This window comes from Anastrepha ludens, chromosome 6, assembly GCF_028408465.1.
Source record: "Anastrepha ludens isolate Willacy chromosome 6, idAnaLude1.1, whole genome shotgun sequence".
Lineage (NCBI taxonomy): Eukaryota > Metazoa > Arthropoda > Insecta > Diptera > Tephritidae > Anastrepha > Anastrepha ludens.
In genome coordinates, this window is record NC_071502.1 from 2,171,963 (window position 1) to 2,196,088 (window position 24,126).

Here is a 24,126-nt window from a genome sequence, read left to right on the forward strand (position 1 = left end):
AGACATACAAATTTTTGATTGCTAAGCAAATTTAATTTTTTGTGTGGCAAAAAAGCCAACCGAAGTAAAGCAAGTGTTGAATATAGGTTAGGTTATGTTAGCCTGGATGGCAATAAGCCACGCATAGACCTTTTGGTGCCTAGCGATACGAGATGGAGACCGACCTCTATGAATACCGAAAGGAGACATCATGTAGGATGTCAGCGCTTTTGGCAAATCTAAGCAGAGCTGGAAGCTCCGCTTTTGAGACGTCCTCCAGAGCCTCAAACAATGGGGCTCCCAGGCATATTAAACGCGTTTTTAATAATGCCGAACAAACGCACAGAAGGTGTTCTAAAGTTTTCTCAACATCCTCTCTGCATTTCCTGCATTTGTCCGTGTTAGCAATCCCTATCTTGTGCGCATGTGCAGCCAATGGATTATGACCTGTTAGCATACCTATGATAGTTCTGCAGTCCTTTTGCGAGAGCGTAACTACGAGTTGAGTCAGTTTTTTGTCGTTAGTTCTACACATAACTTTTGCTGTTTTGCATGTGGTCAGATTAATCCACCTAGCTTCCACTCGCCTTTTCATGTAGTCGTCCATTTCATTGTATATTGTATTTAGCGGTTTTCGTATGTCGTTCTCTTGTTGAAATGGTAGTCTAACAGCACTTTTTGCTATCTCACCTACTATTTCGTTCCCCATAAGGCCTTTGTGACCAGGTACCCAATAGATATGCAGTCTACTGTTTGCCACTAGCCTTTCTATGGCCTCCCTGCCCCGTCGAACATTTTTGGACTCAATATGTACAATATGAGCTTATTGCTTTTATTGCTGCTAGACTGTCCACGTATATATTAATTGTTGAGTTCTTTCTTGTTCTTGTGTAGGCAAGCCGCGGAGGCTTTCCCCACTGCAAAAAATTCCGCTTGGAAAATACTGCTGTGCTCTGGCAGCTTTATAGGTTGCTTTATCCCCAGTTTTGAGCAGTAAAGACCCGCTCCCACTCCGTATAAAGTTGTATAGATGTAAAAAGTCCTTTGGTCAGGCTTCCTGCCTTTGTGCCATCCCTCCTCTTCAATTGTAGTACGAAACCTTTTCTCCGAATTAAAGTACGGAGTCATGTAATCTGTGCAACCTGAGCTCTACTATCCTATTGAGCTGTGTCCGAAGGTTCTGCAGGTGAATACCCCCGCAGCCACTAGCTTCCTCGCGGATTTCGCTGCCAGGTTTTCCGCCATAAGGTCAATAGGTGGCATGCTGAGTATCATTTCAAGCGCCGCCGTTGGAGTGGTTTTCATCGCTCTTGTTTTGCACAGGACAGCGAGTCGTTGAATCCTTTCCAGTGGCATTAAGTATATCAGTTTTCTTGTCGCAGTCCACCATACAAAGGCCACATATAGCAATATCGGTCTAACTACTGCCGTGTAGCACCAATGCATCAGAAACGGTGATAGACCCCAAGTAACGCCCAGCATTCTTATACATGCGTACAACGCATTAATGGCCTTTTTCACCCTTTCCTCAAGTTGAATATAATATTCCTTAGTGTTGAATATAATTTTACATTAAATTAGAATCAGAGAAAATTTTATATTTTGTTTTAACATTCCGTGGTTTCATTGGTTGTTCTGCGTCCTGAGCATACTGCTGAAAGTGATAAATTTAAACGTTGAATAATTTGCCATCTGGCCACGTAATTCGCAACAATTTAAAAGCTATCGGTCAGCAAAAAAATGTATTTTGTTGTATTCTCAATCCTCACAATGCAATGGAATAGTACCTATCCATTCAATGTGTATGTATATGTATGTGTGTGCACATACCGCTCCACCAGTACCGCACACATTTGTTGCTCTCTATCGTTGTGCTCAATCAAGCACGTTAACTATTGTCAGCTAAAATATATTTATTACGACGATTTGAATAAATTTATCCAAGTGAATTGCAATTGCCATTTCTAATATGCTTTCAGAATTTCCATACGGCAGAAAATCAACAAAACTGATTTGTCGAGTAAACCAAGTCTATACATATGACTGAGTGTACAGCCCGCGAAATAAATACAGCACCGCAACATTTTGAGCACTTTAAAAAATTTTTCTTTTTTTAATGTTCATTATTTTTTTATAACACTTTAGTTCACTGTCTAATATAAAACCATTTAAGTCAAAATTGTTAAACTCTATACAAAAATTGCAATAACTCCAAAAATGGTCATCAAAAATTCAAACTTTTTTATCAGAATTTAAAAATCTGTTTAGGTACCCCGTGAAATGTTGATATAAAAAGGTAAAAGTTGCAAGTTCCTACAAAATCCAGTGAAAACCCCTCTGAATGTTTTTTATTTATAAGAAATTACTCAACATCGTCAGGCCAAAAAATGTTCAAAAATCAACTAGAATTTTTAGCCACTTCAAGCTTTCGTTTTTTTAAATTGATATTTTTTTTTGGATTCTGATTAAAAAATTTGAAATTTTGGTGGAAAATTTGGAATTTTTATAAATTTTGTGTGAAGTTTGACACTTGTATTTAAAAAAAAGCTATTTAAATTGGAAAATGAATAAATAAATAGTCAAAACTTGCCGAAATGTTCAGTGCTATATTTTTTTCGCGAGCTGTATGTATATATGTATGCCTATGCATGTATGTATGTATGTTGAAGTCTTTAAAAACGAAAAAGCTCAATACATAAATATGAGGCTTTGCAGACGCAACATTTTCTCAGAAAAAAATTTGATTATTCAAACCAAAAGCAAAATTTGAGTTCATAGGCATTGAAACATTTGTGCGTACACACAGAAACACATAAATATGCATTTATCTATGACGAAAATATGCATTTGGGTTTTGGAAACTAACTTGGATACTTTTAGGTAGTTTTGAGCTTACCTTAGTCGCGGCAATTCGCAGTAGACCCAGTCCGTGACTTCTTCCAGCCTGACCTCTCTATGTGTATTGGCTAAATCGAATTTATTGCCGGCGATTACGATTGGAATATCCTTTGAGACAACGACATGAAAATAAACAAAAGAAATATTAACAACGGTGTGTTGGATAACAGTAATATAGTGCAAGAGGTGTGAGGAGAGCTATACAGTTTCAAACTAGTGGACAAGTTGGCCAAGGTTTAGCAAAAAAAAATAAATACGCTAAAACTGAGAGACTAGTGAGCAAATGAAAAAATGTGTAATTAAAAATAAATATAATAAGCTTTGTATCAAACGATACTTTCTGGCGCGTATTGACATCTTAGCTGAAGTGAAACTGCGATGTACTCAGTTCCACTCAATATTGATGTCCAACTATATTTTTGCTCCGTCTGAAATGACGCTTAATTTACATTATCGAATTCTAAGTCATTTAATTGATTTTCCTCTTTCAAATTCTGACATTTCTGCTAATTTTCGGCTCCTGAAAGGCGTTTTTGACCGTGAAAAACAAAATATGAATGGTGAGCATTTAATGCCAACTAATAGTGCCGACAAGAGTAGCTGAGTTGCAGTACAAGAAATTGCTTACTGCTCTTTATATGCAGCTTTTGATTATCGTTGGGTTTCGCACAACGCTTAACGGATTGAAGAGGAAATCAGAAGTAGATCTCATGTGCTAAAAAGCAAAAATTTAGGAGTGTTTGCACCACAGGGTGCTTTCCATGCATGTCACGTAGAGTACTAAGGTACTCCTTAAGTATAAAAATTGTTAAATGCTATTTAACAGATCACAATAAATAAATGGATAATAAAAAAATAAAAAATATTAATTTTCGATTCACCAACCTCTTACCGAGTAGTGAATAAACGAAAAAAAAATTTCTTGAATTCAACGTTGCACATGACTTGGCAGTACTGCATTATATGTATTTTATTTATTAAGCATCCGTCTGAAAGTAACCTGAGTGGCGAAGAACAAAATCACTTGAACATCGCTAAGCTGTTGCTGCTTTCACATAAAAGTTGTTGGCTTAGCTAGCAGCGGAAATCTTTACCGAGCAGAGAAGGTGAACCGAAAGTAGCAAATATCCACTAACTATTGCTCAGACGCCCATGTCGTTGCCGTGTGTAAAGAGGCAATTTGTTTTTGTCATTTCCCTTTCTTTTTTAATCTGATTTTATTTTTTGCTTAAGCTACGCTAGTTTCCAATCGCACAATAGTTAATAAATTGTTTTGCTTATCCCCGAATGGCACGCCATGCAGGCTGGCCCAAACCCCGAACTGTCTGCTGCAAGCACCCTAGCGCACACACATGAGCATTTGAATATTGAGTTCGCATATTTATGAAAACATATCTTTGTATGTGTGCGTGTGTGTGCGGATATACAAATATGTGCACGCATGTAATCCCAAATGAGTTTGGCATTTTTTTATGTCACTGACGGGTTAACATTGAAATTTTAATGACTTTTTCACACCCCAAATATTTTTTTTTTGGGGAAATTGCTTTAAAATATAAGAGAAATTCCCCATCCACGGCATTTATTTTCCTTATTTTCAGTAAATTTTTATTTGTAAATTGATTGCTTGCAATTTTTAATTGCTTTCTGTTATGTCACAGAGAAATATACATACATATGCAGTTATGTATGTGTGGTTGTGTGTATGCAGCATATGTTCAAATTGAAAACAGATTCGAGTTGGGGTTTTTCTGCTCATGAAATATATTTTAACTTTTTAATGGCCATTTCGTTTCCATTAAAATTGAAAAACATTCGTGAAAGCAACTGGAGTTAGGAAGTGGGAAATTAGAAACTTAAATGAATTACGGAGAATATGAAAACAGTCACCAATTTAGTTAATAAGAACAAACACATTTTATATATGCAACCATCAAAAACTACATACAATTATTTTGCTTCGAAATTCGTCTAAATTTAGTTATGTATGTGAAAGTGCGTATTGACAATTGGCAGGCATTTGCTTTTATCGAAAAAGTTTTGAAATTTATATGGAAACTAAAATTTTGTTGCTGCTGTTGTTCCACTCACTTGATAGTCTGCGCGCTGCTCGCGTATCTCTTCGAAACACTGTTTGACACATTGAAAACTTGACGCGGACGTTGACGCATAGACCAGCATGAATGCGTGAGCGGTGGCAATGGACAGACGTCGCATGGCGGGGAATTGCATATCGCCGGAGGTGTCTAAAATGTCAACCTGAAAATTGTAAAAGGCAAGCGATTATTTTTTGTAGAAAGCATATTTTTTATTATAGTATAGAGTGTGACAGTGAGCGAGGAAAAAATATGATGATAATCGGTGAGTGGTTCTGTGTATCAGAACAAAAAATAGTATAATAAGTTTAATTTTTCTTTGAGTTTAATAATGGTTCATGGCGCGATTTTCGATAGATTTTTGTAACTTTTAGATTTTTGCCACCTGCCTCATAACGGACCTATTCTCGCAAAGTTTCATTAAGATATTCTAACTTTTGCGCGGTTTAACGTTCGATTGGACCGGAGCATGAACGAAATTTCTATTATGCGACGGGATACTTGGTTTTTATCCCCGTTGCGCTCAAACTCTTTAATTTAAATCATTGAGTGCCAATTTGGGTCTGGTTCCATTTGCATTTGCCAAGGTTTGGCTGAAGGGGCTTTACATAAAATTAGCAAATTTTTGCGTTCAAACTTCCACAGGACCTCCAAGTTGTACCCAGTTAACAGACAATTCACTGAAATGTAAACGATTTTATTACAGAAGAATTTCCGATAACGGCGGCTGTGATTCAGAGACATCACACAGCATGAAATTTAATATTGAAATTGGCAAAAAGGCGAGCCAAGAAGCACCGAAGGAATAATAATTATGGAGGTTGAATTAGTTTTGAAGGTGCCACACAGATGGCGCTATTTATCACTTTATCGCGTTGGCAATACTGAATATATATTCATGACAAAGCCTCATCCCTAGGCTTTGTTTATCAGTATCTGTCATTTCGCTGAAGTATAAACAACGCAGTGTTTTCGTGCTCCGAGTATGTCAACTTTCGTGACGTCGAAACGCAATTTGCGGGAAGCTTTGCTTTTCTGCTTCAATTTGAAAAAAAATACAGCCCAAGCCCGTGAATTGCTGCAGGAGGCCTACCCAGACCATACTCCGTCGATTTCAACATGTGAGTACTGGTTTCGACGATTCAAAAGTGGTGATTTTCACACCGAAGACAAGGAGCGTCTTGGCCAGCAGCCCAAAAAGTTCGAGGACGCGGAATTGGGGGAATTGGTAAACGAGGACTCGTGCCAAACCCAAGAAGAGCTTGCTGAATCATTGGGCGTTGATAAATCAACCGTTTGCAAGCGTCTAAAAGCGACGGGAATGATCCAAAAGCAAGGACATTGGGTCCCGTACGAGTTGAAGCTGCGCGACGTCGAACGGCGACTTTTTACGTGCGAATTGCTGATCGAGCGACAAAATCGGAAGGGTTTTTTGCATCGGGTGGTGACTGGCGGCGAAAAATGGATCCACTACGATAACCCAAAACGCAAAAAATCATGGGGTTTGCCCGGCCACGCATCAACGTCGACGGCCAAGCAGAATATTCACGGCAAGAAAATCATGCTCTGCATTTGGTGGGATCAGGTCGGCGTCGTATATTTTGAGCTGCTCTAACCGGGCGAAACAATCACGGGGGATCGTTACCGACTGCAATTGATGCGTTTAAGCCGGGCATTGAAAGAAAAACGGCCGGAAACGGTAAAAAGGCACGACAAGGTTATTTTGCAACATGACAACGCTCGGCCGCATGTTGCTCAACCTGTCAAAAAATACCTTGGAACGCTTGGCTGGGAAGTGTTACCCCACCCGCCGTATAGTCCAGACATAGCTCCCTCCGATTATCATTTGTTCCGGCATATGAGTCTCGATTTGGCGGACCAGCGGTTCTCCTCATACGAGGCTACCAAAATATGGGTTGAGTCATGGATAGCCAAGCAGCGGCCAGAATTTTGGAGAAACGGCATCCGGAAATTGCCCGAAAGATGGGCGAAAGTTGTAGCTAGCGATGGCCAATACTTCGAATAAAATATTTCGTACCGTTTTTTCACAATAAAGCCCCAAATCTTCGAAAAAAACCTTTAAAACTAATTCAACCTCCAACAAAACACTCAGGCTAAAAACTGGTTTTTTCGAAGCTCTGGAATGTAAAAGGGTAAAAAGGAAAGGAGAAAAGTGGCAAAGAGAAAGAGATAGGATAGAATAGAAACAGAGACAGAAATAGCTAGTCCTGTAAGAATTTTCCAGATTCTTTGGCAAATCTGAAAGCATTCTCCAGTTTGAGAGAACGAATTTTACTAATTCTCATGATATCGGAACTCTAAACGCTAAAGGCTACGAGCCTTGTTCCAGCAGAGGTAGGACCCTCACTTCGGATGGTGGTCATATGCTGATCCCATGGGCTGTGTCCTGCAATAATACCGACAATCAACCGAACGAATACACAGCATACCTTTCGTTTACATCTGATATTCCTATAAACAAAAATGCGGATCATACCCCCGTTATGTACCAAATAAGAAATACCCAATAGAGAAGTCCAAATTCTTAGACTTAATACTTTTAGAGAAAGCCTGGGATGCGAGTGCTAGCAAGCAATCACTAGATACACAAGGAGCGATCTTAAACGAAACGAGGAGATACTAGAGATGTGCGAAATCACTGACGTAGTAAAATGGAGCCGCAAGAGAAGAAAATGATGGAATCAACATGTAAAGATAATGGGAGACAATCGGTTGACAAAGATTGTGATGAAAGATTAAATTAACACACCACGACTTCCAGAAAGATCACCAAAGCGTTAACAGGAGTTTTGGACGTCTGGATCCCGATCCGAATAATGGAACTATATCTGTATTTAAAAAAACAATACCTTATTGTAATTTTTCTAGTCCTACAATAAAGATGATGAAGAAGAAGCAGAAAGAATAAAAATAAATTAGTAGTCTAGTAAAGTTCTGAAGTTCATTGGCTCTGATTACTAGATTCGTGGAACAATTGCCAACCAAGCAAGCACCCCCTTGAGGTTAAGTTCGTCCATTTACTGCTTTATTTCACTTTATTTTGGTGTTATTAGTGGCATTAGAAATCCATAAATGCGTTCAATGTTAGTTAATGGCGGCCGCCGTAGCCGAATGGGTTGGTGCGTGACTACCATTCGGAATTCACAGAGAGAACGTTGGTTCGAATCTCGGTGAAACCAAAATTAATAAAAACAGTTTTCTAATAGCGGTCACCCCTTGGCAGGCAATGGCAAACATTGGAGTGTACTTCTGCCATGAAAAAGCTCCTCATAAATATATCTGCCGTTCGGAGCCGGCTTGAAACTGTAGGCCCCTCCATTTGTGGAACAACATCAAGACGCACACCACAAATAGGAGGAGGAGCTCGGCCAAACACCCAAAAAGGGTGTACGCGCCAATTATATATACATATATGTAATCGGCATTAAAATGCAATCGACTATTTGTGATAAGGTAACAATTCACACGTGCCACATGTTGTATGAGCAACATTTTGATGTTGTTCAATTGATTGCCTTATTGTAAATAACTGATTGCTCTTTCTTTGAAATGCCCTGACATTATTTAGTTCACTACCTATTTTACCTACAATTCACATGCGCATTTAATTGTTTTGAAATGCAAACGAAGTCATTTTAATATTTCAAAGGCAGAGGCAGAGGCAGAGGCAAAGGCAAAGTAATTTCAATTTCAAATTCCCTGCCAACTAATGGAAATACACCTACAAACACGCAAACTAACTGCAATTAAGCGTCCTGATTCTTCGTGGTAATGCATTTTTATTGCATTTGAAGAGGGACGAGCCCGAGGGCCTTGGAAAATTTGCAATTATATTAATAACAATTACATGGCACTAATTGCAATTATGCTGACATTCTAAGATTTTAAATGCCACAAAGGCATTGATTGCCCTTCACATTTGAAGCTGTTTGTTTATGTTGCAGAAAGGAATGGTTGGCAATGAAAATTAAAATTAATTGCAATGAAAATGTTTTATATACCATATTACAAAAACAATTGCTTTGTAGTGGCATTTCGCTCTTGAAAGTGTGCTTTAAAGTTACTGGCGCTCTTTAAATACTGGCAATCGCTTTGCTCTGTGGGAAATGCGCAGCCTACACGTGTCAGTTTTGCAATTTATTGCACCATTATTTTTCTCTCCAACATCAAATCACCATTTTGTTTATTATATAACATCTGTGCTTATGTGCGGGATTTCCAAAAGCTATTAAATTTCGAACACATTTTAGCAAAGAACAGTGGGTGAGTTGACAAACATCAATCGTCAAACGCTGTTTCAATTCATATACCAAAGCACTGAGGATTGGCCTAACTCACTTCCACCGTGAGCTGCGGCTTATCGTGTATTGATGAAATTTGTGAGCTTCAAAAGCGAAAAGAACAAAATACAATCACTGTGAAATTGAAAAAAAAAAGTAATTGTCGTATCATAGTTAATGGACCGTCAGAAAGAGCAACAGCAATGTTGTTTACTTTAGACTGCAGGAGGGTGAAAGAGTATGCAAATTAATTACTTGTAGTGACAAAAAATGAGATTAAACACATACATATCCTATACATTTTTACTCGAGTGCTTCTGAAATCTTCAATTCACCCTTCTGCGTACCTTTGCTCTGCCAGCAGCGACAGCAATGCGGTTATTGCCAGTCACACTAATCCCATCGGCATTTGGCCTCCATACAAACTGCAGTTATTTATTCTGTTGTGATATTTGCCGCTTTTTTTGTTTTTGGCTAGTGAATGTGTGAAATGTTTTTTGCCGCTGAACGCGTCATTAATCAAATTTAAACTTACATACAGACGTTACTTTTAACAAACCGGTAGTGGAAGGCCAAGCTACTCAGCAGACAGTCCAAGTCATGTACTGGTATTTGTTGCAAGAAGTTGTACTAGTTCGAGAGTGTCTAAAAGTGTACCAGTTGCAAAGCTGCTCGTTATACGTCACTTTTCTATTATTATAGGGTGTTTTTTAAGCTGCGTGACAATTTTCGATATAAACTAACTGATAACTATGGCTTGGCAGCGGAGAATGGCAAATTGTGTTGACATTTCTGTTCAGTGAGGTTTGGCAAGCCATCACCAATCGCTTAATGCCAGAACAACGCTTCCAAATTATGGAAACTTACTTTGAAATAAAAAAAAACTGTTCGCGCAGTTCATAGAGTGAAGTGTTGAAAAAGACGCCGAAATGTAGATTGTTGGCATTTGTCCTTCGACTACGTGGAAAATGTCACGTAAGGGTCTTGGCTTAAGTGCCTATAAAATACAGGTCGTGCAAGAACTCAAGTTAAATTACCATTTCTGCTGATTATGCCCATTTAGATTTATTATTCAGATTTATGGGAAAAAATAGTCAAAAATTGGGCTGATCGAATGCGCCATGCAACTCGTAGCCACGGCGGATATACACAGTATGTTCAATAAATAACATAACTTTTCAGATGTAGAATAAAACACGTATCGTACTGTGTTTGAAAGTTATTTTTTATTCAATTATTAACTCGATACAACGTTCAGAACGATCAACCAATTTCTGCTTGGACTTTTTTATGTCATCTAAGGGAATGTTCTTTAACACCTGTGTCACGGCTGAATGGCTTGAATGGCTGGAATATCATCATAAAACGCACCTTTCATGGCAGTTTTCAATTTAGGGAACAGAAAATAGTCGCATGGTGATAGATCAGGAGAATACGGTGGTTGGTCGATGACATAAATATGTTTTTGCATCAAAAATTCACGAACATTTTTGGTTTTGTGAGGTGGTGAATTATCATGCAATAAAAACAGCTGTTTCCCCTCTGGATATTCAGGTTTTACAGCGATGTAAAACTTGTAAATAGTATTCTCCATTAATGTAATGGTAATAGTTTGACCTTCTGCAACAAGTTCCTTGTGTACAATACCCTTGGAATCGTAGAACGTGAACAACATTGTTTTGATTCTTGACTTCTGAAAACGCAATTTCTTTGCTTTTGGCTACCCTTTCGTCTTCCATTCTGCAGATTGACGCTTAGTTTCAGGGTCATATTTGAAGCACCATGTTTCGTCACCAGTTATGATCGAATCAAGAAAATCTGGATCGCTTTCAGCTGTTGAAATGATGTCTTTACAATGCTCTACACGAGCGATTTTTTGATCTTCATTTAATTGGTGTGGAACAAATCTTCACGACCATTTTTAAATCGTTTAAACCAATTATATACATTTGAACGAGCTAAGCAATCCTCACCATAAACTTTTTGCATCAATTTGTACGTCTCACTAAATGTTTTTCCCAGTTTAACACAGAATTTAATATTTGCTCTTTGCTCCATTGTATTTTTACTACACAAGCACGAAACATACTGTCAATAAAAGGCGCGTAACTTTTTAACTTGTCAAACGATTTACATGAAGTTGGCTGCGGTTGAAAGCTTGTACATTTTCAATATGATCAAAGTTTAGTAGATAGCTCTAGGTGTTCCATGATAGTAGATAGCTTCTAGGTTATATCCATAAATGGATGGACAATTAAATTTTAGGAAGCTACCCGGAAGCCCAACTCGTTAGCTATAGTAGAAATATGTTAAATTCACGTCCAAAGGCAAAAACAACAAAAATGATAGCGAAACTTTTATTTGGTTCTAAATGAGCCCTGAGCATGGAATACGAAATGATAGAAATTTTTTTTTCCATTAGCGGTCGTCCTTCGACAAGCAATGGCAAACCTACGAGTGTAAGTTGTAGAGTGTAGCCATGAAAAAGCTTCTCATAAAAAACCAGCTGCCGTACGTGAAACTGAAGGCCCTCCGTTGAATGAAAAAACCATGTATATATTACTTATACAATACAATAAGTATATAACACAAGGTGGCGCAAAATTAATCACCCTATCGGAAGATTTATAATTTTTGTAAATATAGTCGCACGTCAATCATATTTGACAGTTGTGAACTAGATAGCTGCAATACACAAACAGACAAGCAATGGAGTACCTAAGGGTAATTTTAAAGATTTATATTACTTTGTGGTGGTGAACGAAGATAAACCGAAGTACCTCCTGTTATCAACCAATCAGTCAGTCGGAGCACTCACGTATCGACACCCACCTCACTGTTGACAGTTAGGATTTCGAGGTTGTAAGATACTTCGTTGTAAGAGACAATGTCAGCCTTTAAATCCAACTTATTTATCCAATCTCATTTGCCAACAAGTGCTACTTTAGACTAAGTAGCCAATTACTACTCAAGCCCTCTCTCGACGAACTAACCTAACACTCTACATCATGCCCGGAAGATGGAATGATGACAACATCTCACAAGGCATCCCTTGGAATGTTTGAGGGGTTTTTGGACCGTTACACGTTAGCGATGGAAAATACCGTAGGCGATGGAAATGAACTGTATGAGCTTTACGACGACATAGACATAGAGCAGCGAATAAAAATCTGAAAGTATTGGATGCGGTATCAGCTGGTGATAGCAGAGGAAGAGGAAGCCTCTAACCAACTGGCGCCGGTTAGCAGGGAGAGGAAAAAGTAGCACACTTTCCTAAACTCGGCGGTTATCGCCCCAATTAAGAAGAAACAGAAGAAGAAAAAGAGGAAGAAGAAGAAGAAAAAAGTGATTTTGCGTCACCTACTATTTAGCGAGGCTAATTACCATGAAATGAAGGAATGACTTTCTTTATGTGCTCAAGCATCATTTATTTAACTAGAAATTAAAAAAATTGAAATAATTGCAGCGTTTGCGTATGAGCTCTTTAAGCATGAGCCCCGTGACGTTTGCTATAACATGGCTTGACCTATCAATAGCTAAATGTAGAGACCCGATAGCGCTAGATGCATGCTCTCTATGCTAGAAGATAGTGGCAGGGTTGCCACATAATTACCACCTCTAACTGGTAATTTTGCAACTAGTACAATTTTAAACACTCTTGAACTAGTCTAACTTCTGCCACCAAATACCAGTTCATGAACTAGAATGTCTGCTGTGTATTTTGCCTTTTCGCTTCATGGATAATATTACTCATAAATAGGTTCATGTGTGTGTGAGCTGCACTATTTGTATGTGTTATTTATGCTTTAGAGCCTCGAGTTTGTTATAACGCAGGATCCAGGGGTTGTTTGCTCAGTAGTTAAAAGAGATTTGGAATATCTCTTTTGTCATGGTAATAAAAACATCCCTTGGGGCTTAGAAAAAAATTCTTCTACCCATTTTTCATATGAAGTTCGTATAAATGTATCAGTGTTAGTATACAAATACATATGAAAAAAGTTCAGCGCAATACCAAAGTGGTGGAACAAAAGTGATTCTGCATTTTAAATTTGTGAATTAAAAAACTAAGTGACTTTTGATTTCATTGGCTGGTAACGCAATATAAAAATAGATTCGATGCTTATAATGGCATCCGAGCATGAACTTTGTATGAAAGAAAAGGCACCTCAGCTAAAAAAAAAAATAGTTAAAAATCATCGGTATTTTTTACGCACATAAAATTTGCACTTTGTTTGACTAAAATTTAATGGATTATAAAATTGCATACCCGAAAAAATGCTGAAAATTCTGGTAAAAAGTTGAAATAAAATAGAAAAATAGAGGGGTGTTTATAACTTTGCAGCGGTGTTTATTTGAGAAGAAATCGTAGGGGTACGAATTAATAGCGTTGGTTTGGGCAAGCATATCAAAATTACTTCCATGGACTTAGTTGAAACTGACTGTTAGGTCCAACATGCAACAGATTTAAGAGTAAATAATGTGTAAATTGAACCAAAGTTACTGGCCTAAAGCCACCATAAGGACTGGGTGTGTAACTACAAGACAAAGTGTCGGACCGGCGTTAACCTGGCAATGCCCAGCATGACCCTTGCAAGTACATACCAAGCAGCTCACGGCCTCCGAGGTTAGCTCAGGCACTGCCCGGATACTGAAACCATAGCAACCGTTGTAGTAGTATTCTGGGACCCTAGTGAACAAGAGTGGCATCTTCTTGAAATGGCTCCCATGCCAATGCTGCAGCGTTCCCGTTCTGTTTAAATTTTGGAACGTCACCATGAAGTTAGTGGTGCAGGCTCAGTTCAGAAATCCTGGTTCTGGACTCTATTGCTTATGAAGCGTAGAGTCAACTCTTGATGACCTTCCTGCCCGCATAGATTGTGGAGGTAGCATCCTGAAGTCTGGACCTAATAGAGCTGAGAATGAACAATAATTTAAAACAAAAGCAAGGAAGCAAAGATATACGAAATGAGGACAGTCTGCGCTCAGAAGGAAGACACCTCCGGTATAAGAAGTCTATAACCCAGCAACAGAAGAAAGCGCATCAATCGACGCAATTGAAACGTCTCCTCGGCACAATCTTATCAAAAAAAAAAAAATAGGAGGATGGAGGAGGATGCGATCTCTCAATGTCGGCTAGTCATAAATACTCTGCAGCAGGCGTTCAGGTCAAAGGAGTATCCAAAATGGCTGAACTGTTAGATGGAACGCTGAACTGCAGACGTTCGTGGAAGGCAGCAGAAGACGAAAGGGCAAGTAGATTAATAGTTACATATTTATTTATTACTATTTACTTTATTAAGTTAGACTTAAGATCTAAACGGCAAGTGCAAGGGATGTAATCTTTGTAGTAGTCGCATTTCTTTGCTGTTGCCTAACAAGTTAATGGCATGAGTGTTTGGAAGGCAGTTTAATCTATTTATGTAGCTTATGGTGTTTTTTTATTCCTCTGTTAGCACTGGTGCATTTAAGTCTTTGTGTATGTAATATTGAGCATGGAGCATTCATTATTAGTCGGACGGTTTTTGACTGGCATCTTGGGTTCACATCTGCGTACGACATTCCTTATATTTCTCACAAAAAAATGCTAACAGGCCATCGTACAAACTTCTAGCCATGAATGCATTAATAGATAAAAGTACTCTTAACGCAAATTGTCTAATCTAATTTCTAATTATTAGAGCTGGGTAAAATAGCTTGTAGCCAAGTGAGTATACATAGGCATCGCGGCAACATTCGTCAAACGCATCATTACTAGAGACGAGATGTGGGTTTGTGAGAACAACACGCAATCCAGACATCAGTTGAGTGAGTGGGGAACTCCGAATGAACCAAGACCAAGAAAACCCCGTCGCTTTGAATCGAAAAAGAACCGATCCTTACGGTTCTTATGGATTACAATGGTGTTGTACTACACGAGTTTTTGCCAGAAAATCAGATAACTAAAAAGGACTTTTAACTGGGTGTTATGAGACGATTACGTGAAACAGCTTGGCAAAACAGAAAGGAGTTGTGGGAAAACAACTCATGGATTTTGCGCCGTGATAACACACCATCGCACAAGTCTATCATTATCCGTGAAGTTTTAGCCCAGAACGAAACGAATACCATCCAACAGCTATCGAATTCACTTGATATGAGTAATTGCGATTTTTTCTGTCTGATTGAGTCAAGAAGCACTATGCGGGCGTTTTAACAGCCAAAAGCAAGTAATAGAAAAATTGAAGACGGCTCTGATGGCAAGGCCGAAAATAGAGTTCCAGGAACGTTTCGAGGGCTGGATCAAAAGATTTGCAGCAAGAAATTGCATTTCTGTTCGTTTCAGGAGTAACTTAAGGAGTTAATAAAGATTTTTGAACTTTTTAAAAGTTTACATGTGCGTGATTTAAGAAGTGTACAAGTATCCAAGCTTTAATATACCATAGGGAAGCTATACACATACCTGCACCTTGTTTTCTTTTTTTTATAATTATGAGTTTGGTTTTCGATACACTTTGGTTTTAAATTTATTCCAAATCGTTTATTGTTTTTTGGAGCTTGCAAACGTGACATGACATGATAAAACATGGTAAGATAGAACCGTTCCTTAGACCTTTTTTGAAGTTTGCCAGCATTATGCGGTCTTCATCAGAGAAAATATGAGCATATGCTGGTTAGATAAAAAAGAAAAAAACTGTCTAAATATAAATAAAAATAGTTTTGTAAAAATCAATTTTAAATTTAAAATGTTTATGTGGGATTGATTTTGAATTTATGTATGCATTTTCCAAACGAATAAAACAAAAATGTCCTGATAAGGCACGTTTCCATGGAGTAAAGATATGGCAGAGAATTCGCCGGTACTTCAACTTTTACTTTTTTACACAATTCTAAACACCCCTTTACCTAAAATTATGTGAATATTACACGTTTTTACGGTTTGGGCAACTAAATTTTATATTAAAATATTTATAACTTTGAATTTACAATATTTTAATTAAAAAACGAAACGAGAGCAAACAAGGGAAATGATATTGTGAGACTAAATGGTTTGGAACACCAAAAATGTTCAAAGTCTGTCTCAACGGTCCTACTTTGCTATATTTTTTATCATGGCGTAAGATTCAAACATTAATTTGGGTATAGGTTGAAGTCTCTCGTATGTCACGTTTTTGAGAAAAGTGACGATAAAAACACAATAATTTTGTTTTCCCAAAAACATGACGGCAAGGTCTCTTTTGGAGCCCAGAATTGTTTTCAAGACACAAAACCACTTCGGAAACCAGTCTCAATAAAAACGAAAACAAAACATTTTCATAAGGGCCGGAAAGCATCCCAATGTATATGAATGTAGGCCATCCTATCAGTCTTTGAGCGTGCATTACAAACATAATTTTTCTTTATTAATTTAAAACTGCCATTTGGTACTCTAAAAAATTGTAGTGGAAATTATTTTCACTCAAACGAATGCGCACGCAATTCAGTTGGTTATATATAAACCAGCGAATAAAATGTAAAGTGTGCTGGTGAAGCGGAAATTGTGTGTCAAGAAGCGTTTCGATGAAGCCGAAGCAGTTTATATAAAACAGCAACGCAGTTACTTGCTTATTTACTGTATTTACATACATATACATATTCCTCTACATGAGCTGGCATTCAAAGGAAACTGCTCAACTGCCAAAATATTACTTTATGGAGTGACAGTCATATTTAAATTTACACGCACAAAATGAAGTAGGCAGACTCATACAAATTTTAACATTGGCAGCCTTTGTTTAGAATTGTTTTTGCTTTCAAAATAGAAAATAATACATTCGCGCTAGATGATTATCTACAATAAATCTATCGCTCACTTCCACCAGACCTCCTACAAAATATTCCAGTCAGAAGTGATGAGACGGGTTGGTGTTTTGCATAACATTTTGCGACGGGATATTAATGTTGCTCATACGCTCCGTTGAACCGCAATGCTAAAAGTATAAATTTGATCTGTATCGTCGTGAATTTGGTTGAAGTACTTATAAAGCTGAGAATATTCTCACAAAGTGTGTTCAATCAGATTTCGGATATTTTAAATTATTTTAAATTTAAAAAGTATTGCTTTTTCTACACCGCATTGAATGCCGCCACCGTGCCGATTGGGTTGGAGCGTGACTATCATTCGGCTTGGGCATCCCAGCTTCGAAGCCCCGGGCATGAAACACCAAATGACAGACAAAATGTTTTCTATGAGCGGAATGGAAAACTTTCGAGTGCACTTACACATATTGAAATTTTTGCAGTGCGGTAGCAAAGCGAGAATATATTAAATTTAAAAATAATATAATTTTTAGTATTAGGTCAACCGCCATATTTCTTCTCCCCTTATTCATTCCTCATGCACATATGTATTCAGATACTATTCACAAAACATGCAGAGTTGCATTTACAAAGCATTGTGGAACCTCATGGACAACAAACTCAAAGCTAGTGGCTTTAAATTTCTTATTTATTTACAAATCCCTACAGACTATGACACAAAGTTGCTTAGATTAAACTACTGATGTATTTAAAAACAACTATAACAAAGAATTCAAGAGATTTAGAAATGCTACTCTTGAAAGCGAAAAATCGAGAACAACATCATTATGAACGGTATTTAATTCCCGAGTACTGGGAGCATTGCTGGCATACTTAGTTTGAAAGTTTCCCCCTTAAAAAGGGTAGAAGTTCGCTGGGGAACATTAAATCGAATCCTTTCCAACAAGTAGGGAGAACAGTAAAAATATTATGAGTAAACGAAAGACACAGTGTAGACCTACAAGTTTCTTAGGTCTCGAAACGTATAAGCATGAGACGAGCAGAATATGTTGGCATGGGATCAATAAAATTCAGAGACCGAAGGACATATTTGAGAAATATTTTTTGCACACGTTCGATTCTATTGATAGCTTGCTGACCACAAGGTCTCCAAATAAAAACAGGCCTAACAAAAGACATACATACATAGTAACTTAAGGTTTAGGGATCAGAGAACTTAGTAATATTCCGTCTGATGAAGCCCAACATCGAGAGAGATTTTGAAGTAAAATAATTTACATGGTTATTAAAAGAAAATTTGTTATCAAAGATAACGCCAAGATCCTTAAACTTGCCAACACACTGCACATGTCGAGATACTTTACTTAGTGCACAAAATATTAGACATTGTCGAGTAAAATATTTGAAAGCAGTTGGATAAATTCAGCGAAAAACGTGAATTCTGGCACCACCAGTAAAGCCTATCCAAATCGGCTTAAAGTTTATTGGCATCCTCTTGAGTCTTTATCGCTGAGAAGATTTTAAGGTCATTGAATAACGTAAAAATTTAGCAAATGAGAAACAACTTTTGATGTCATTAATAAACCACACAAATAAGAGCGGCCCCAAGATACTCGTACTTCATTGCAGAACACCAGAGGTGACAGTAAAGGGTGTAGATGAAATTTTATCAATTGTTACAACACAACGTCTATTGCTTCAATAAGAGTTTATCCATTGCAAAAATGCAGAATGCAAACCAAAACAAGCTACTTTTTTAATTAAGATTCTATGAGAAACTTTTTCGAAGGTTTTCGAAAAGTCAGTGTAAATACAGTCGACCTGGAAACCAGCCGAGAAAAGTTCAATGCGGTATTCACTAAAAACAGCCACATTAGATACTGTAGATCTGTTAGCAAGAAACCCATGCTGATTTGGGCAAATTAAAGTTTTAACCGCAAAGCTCAGCTTTGCATTAACCCCGTGCTCAAAAATTTTATAAATAGTCGATAGCTTTGAAATAGCCCTGTAATTTCTAACGTCATTTTTATTGCCAATCTTAAAGAAGGACGTAATAAAGGAGAACTTCCATGCGTCAATGAAACACCCCAACGTTAAAGATTTGTTCAAAATAATTTTCGGGTGATAGACCAAGGGCGGACAATTTTTTATCAAAACTGCTGAAAGTCCATCAGCATTAGTTTGAGAGGATGATTTCAACTTAAATAGGTAGGTAAGTAGGTATAGTGGTTGTCGGTTGACACACCTAGGCCTGCTGTAGACCCATTGTGATACCACCAGGGCTATCCCCTATCCTCAATCTACATTGTCCTCATTGAACCAACCTGTGGCTTTAATATATGTATCTAACAAGACTTGTTATTTTTATATTGGCTACTTCTGCCAAGTTATTTGGGAACTTTTCCTAAAATATTCAACTTTCTTCTATCCAGAGCCATGCACCCGCATAGAAAGTGTTCTATAGTCTCTTCCTCTTCGATGCCGTTACAGGTTCTGCAATAGTCGTTAAAGGGCGCTGCTAGTCTGCTGGCATGCCTGCCAATCAGACAATGCCCTGTTAGGACCCCGAGAAGATTTCTCATGTTTTCCTGTTTAGTTTCAACAGTCGGTTTATGGGGCCCATGTTCCATTCCGGCCACGTCATTCTACTTGTTGCACAGGTCAGGGACTGAGACCATAGCCTGTTGGCAGCACTGATTGTGTGTTTATCTATAAGCATCTTGCAAGTTGCTAAAGGTATAAGTACGTTCGCTTTGTTTGGTTGGATAGGTAATGTGGTACCCAATCTCGCTAGTTCATCTGCTTTGTAGTTGCCTTCTATGCCTCTATGACCCGGCACCCAGAGTAGGTTTATTACAAAGTACTGTGATAGTTCTGTCAAAACGTCGATACATTATTTTACTGTCTTCGAGCTAATATTCGGCGATTTTAAAGCTTTCAGGGCCGATTGCCTATCTGAATATATATTTATATTTCTTGTGGTGAGGACACTTTTATTTAGGGCTAGTAGGCCTTCCCTGATAGCCACAATTTCAGTTTGAAATACACTGCAGTGATCCGGTAACCGGAATGAGATGTTGGCCTACTTGATCATTTAGCTTGGAACCATCAGTATAGGTGCGGCCGCCGTAGCCGAATGGGTTGGTGCGTGACTACCATCACAGAGAGAACGTGGGTTCGAATCTCGGTGAAACACCAAAATTAAGGAAAATATTTTTCTTATCGCGGTCGCCCCTCCGCAGGCAATGGCAAACCTCCGAGTGTATTTCTGCCATGAAAAAGCTCCTCATAAAAATATCTGCCGCTCGGAGTCGGCTTGAAACTGTAGGTCGTCCCTCCATTTGTCGCACAACATCAAGGCGCACGCAACAAACAGGATGAGGTGCTCGGTCTAACACCCAAAAAGGGTGTACGTGCCCATAAAAAAAAGAAGGGTGTAAAGAAAGAGACCTTCCATGCGTCAATGAAACCCTCGGACGATAAAAATTTGTTGAAAATAATAATCGGGGGATAGATCAAGGCCGGATAATTTTTATTAAAACTGCTGAGTTTGAGAGGTTGAATTAAATTTAATTTAAATAAAGCATTACTAATATCCTCAGGAGAGGATCAGAAGGAAAATCGGACGGACAAAATTAGATTTAAAAACTCAGCAAATAAATGTGCCGCTTCACTTGGGCTTCGCGCTTTACTATTATGGGAACCCTGGCACTACTCCTTCTAGATTTGATGTATTTTCAGAAATTTTTGGGATTTGCTTTAATGTTTATTCCATGTTGTTAGTATAACTATTATGAGAGATTTATTTACTTGCTTATATTTCACGAAATACAAATGATTCTTCGTGGATTTAAATTTCTTGAAATAATTATCTTTAAGATTTTTAAGCCTTTTCAAAGTCTTAAAATACCAGGGTAATTTCTAAGGCTCTTTCTCTCTGAGCGGAAATTTATCTAAGCAGAGTTTAGACAAAAAGGACTTGAAAACAGAAAATCTGCTAGATGTGTCAAGTTCAGTAAATAAATTATCCCAATTAATGTCAAGTAATAAGTGATGGAAATTGGCGAAATCCGGTTTTATATGAGTTTTTTAGTATATAGTTCCTTATTTTCATAAAAAAAATATTAAAATCTAATTAAAGACACATAAAGTATAAACTTCTGTCAACCTTGTTGTTGTAGCAACATAAACATCGCCATACATGTACGGCAAATGCTGCTGGAGTGACAGTACTTTACCGGATATAAATCCGGGTCGCTCCGGTAACTTAGAACCGACTGTCGTGGGCTTCCTGTGAATAAGTCCCTATGCTGTAGTTATGAATTGCACTTTATTTAGTAATCTGCTATTTCATATTAAATACAATAAATGCCTAAGTTTGCAGTATTTCTCAAAAGCGTACTTCATTAATTACTCTTATGACCATAAAGTGGAAAGTGAGCGCGAGCAAACTATATTTATGCGTGTATTGTACAACAATAACATAGGAAAACAATAAAGTCCAGTTAATCCCATTTTCAAGCCGGGTGCAAATAAATTAATGTAATTATAAGCAATAAATGACACTTTCTGCACATTGTATGAATATTTGCATACACACACACATACATAAGCATTGTTTAGCTGTAGTTATCGGCTCAAAATATTGGCAATAATCACATTATAAATATCATTATTCACTTTAGATCCCCATGATTTTCGTCCTAAGGCTGATGTAATGTTGCTACTAAATTTTAATCTATGCAAATGCGCGCTTGCATATACACACACACATATACAAGCAGTACATGTTAGCATATATTTATGTGTATGTGTGCATAAGTAGCAGTGAGTGAATTTCAATTAGATGAGCCGGAATGACAGAAAATTAATGCGGACCAATAAACCGAGTGTCAACTGGTCAACTCCCTCAGCACAACGCTTCCAAGAGTGGGATTATGGTTACTAATGCAATGAGAATTATCGCACTACTTCGCATTAGGAGGCCAAACAATTGACCAAATTCTGTATGGAAGCAATGGAACGAAATGGACTGCCATTGTGTGAGACGCGGCGAAGCGCAGTGAGTGTGTGGCCTGTCGACTATTGCCAGACAGCCAACCGAATTGTAGTGATTTTCAGCCGCCGGCTAGGCTGGCCACCAACGAGGAATGTGGTTAAAGAAGCGTATCAGGGTATTGGTTTATTCAAAAGCTCTTTCACATCGCAAAAATGTGTGGTGCCCAATTTGAGTGCCAATGTATGTACAGCTTAGACAGATTATTAAATTTTAATGTAACCGAAATGAAATGCCCACGACACCATGATTACATAAGTACCGATTTAGTAAGCCATGACTGAGCTGGCGGCCGCTGGCATAGCTGACTGAAATAACCGCACAAAGAACGAAATAAAATAAATACAAATAGCTTAGCGTCTCGTATTTCATTTATTTTATATTTTATATGTCTTCTGAAGAATGATAGGGCAGCTGGTATGAAATATGTTTGTATGTATTTGAGAAAGAAAGTTTGCATTTTTCACGAAATACACGAAATACGAGGAATTTATTTTATGAAATTTTATTCTGGCATTTTAAATCACAAATAGTACACACATTTATCAAATACGTGCACAAATCATGTAAAAAGACGGCAAAGACAGCAAGAAGCGGGTGACTTACTCTAACTCTAGGGAATCAATTCACACCGAACTGCTGCTCTTCCACTGAATTTAAAAGGATTCCTGTCCATTTGTGCAAGTGCTGAATTTTACTTGACGCTGCCATAGGAAGTGCTAATAGGCCCCAGTTGTATAATTTTTAGTATTTCGGAACTATTGTCAAATGCTGAGGATGGGATTTAGTACCTGTTGTGACAGTGGCAAACTAGTGTTAATTTCAACTAATTGTATCTAAGCTGTAAATGTTACGCTGTAATTGTCGCCGACTAAATAGTTGAAGGTGCAGCCGGATTGCAATCAAACTGCAAGGACTGTGGATCATCGGCTACCTCACAGGGATCATATCCACTAATCGGAATCAGTTCTGCAGGAATCATAAATTGGATCAGCGATTACGTATGCAATTTACATGAAAATCGATGTTCCAGTCTACCCAGACGCTGTAGAACTGTAAAGTGTTTTGTGACAAGCCCGTAAAAAAACTGGCGAACTTGGAAGAAAAGACGTTCGGCAGATGGTCGGTATTATTGCAGGAAACAATCCATGTCCAGTCAACATATGACCATCTTTGGAAGTATTGAGGACCCGATTTGCCTGTCTTGCTTAGGGAGCCGGGTAGCACTGAGCATTTTCTATGTGGGTGTTCTGCCTTTGCTGCAAATTTTCGGTTCCAATATCATGAGAACGAGTAAAATTCTGCTCTCAAACTGGAGGATATAATCAGATTTACCAAAAAGTCGGAAAATCTCTCACAGGTCTAGCAACCCCTATTTCTCTATTCTGTCCCATCTTTTTCCTTCTTATTCTTCTCTCTTTCTCCTTGACAATCTACCCTTTCACAGAATCGCAAAGATTCAATATAAAAAACTTATAAAATTTTTCAAGACACAATTCACAATTTTTTTTTAGAGTTTCTTATCTTATTTGTATTATATTGTTCGAGATTAATAAAGTTAAGTTATGTTACAACGAGCGAAGATGGCATACAGCCTGAACTAATGACAACCGACCCGCAAATATCAGCGGAAATTCTTCATCCCCTCATTACCGCCATCTGGAGCAATGAAAAGCTGCATCCGTTCTGGACAAAAGGCATCATAGTGAAGCTGCCCAAGAAAGGCGACCTGCATGACTGCGGCAACTGGCAAGGAGTAACCCTACATAACACCATCTACAAAATTGTAGCCGTAATCACACAAAGTAGGCTCAACGATATCGAACGCTCCTTGAGAGACGAGCAAGCTGGTTTTCGCCCTCACCGAAACTATGTTGACCAAGCCAACACACTTCGGATTATAGTAGAACAATCAGTTGAGTAGCGCTCCCCGCTCTACCTGCTATTCATACACTTTAAGGAGGCGTTCGACACTATCAAAGGAGACGCAGCTTCAAATACAATGAGCCTTTTTAGCCTG

General features: G+C 38.1%; 1 protein-coding gene across 2 annotated transcripts in view; it reads right to left on the minus strand.

The window, feature by feature from the left end:
* The window catches only part of LOC128867972 (GTP-binding protein Di-Ras2), a 184,350-nt gene that overhangs the window by 64,620 nt on the left and 95,604 nt on the right, over window positions 1-24,126 (minus strand). Inside the window, exons 3-4 of one of the 2 annotated variants that reach the window (XM_054109623.1) lie at window positions 4,969-5,136; window positions 2,876-2,985 (exon numbers count right to left, since the gene is read on the minus strand). In XM_054109623.1, coding sequence (XP_053965598.1) covers window positions 2,876-2,985; window positions 4,969-5,136 — 278 coding nt within the window. The remainder of the gene's footprint in view (window positions 1-2,875; window positions 2,986-4,968; window positions 5,137-24,126) is intronic. The other variant, XM_054109624.1, reaches the window with a different exon arrangement.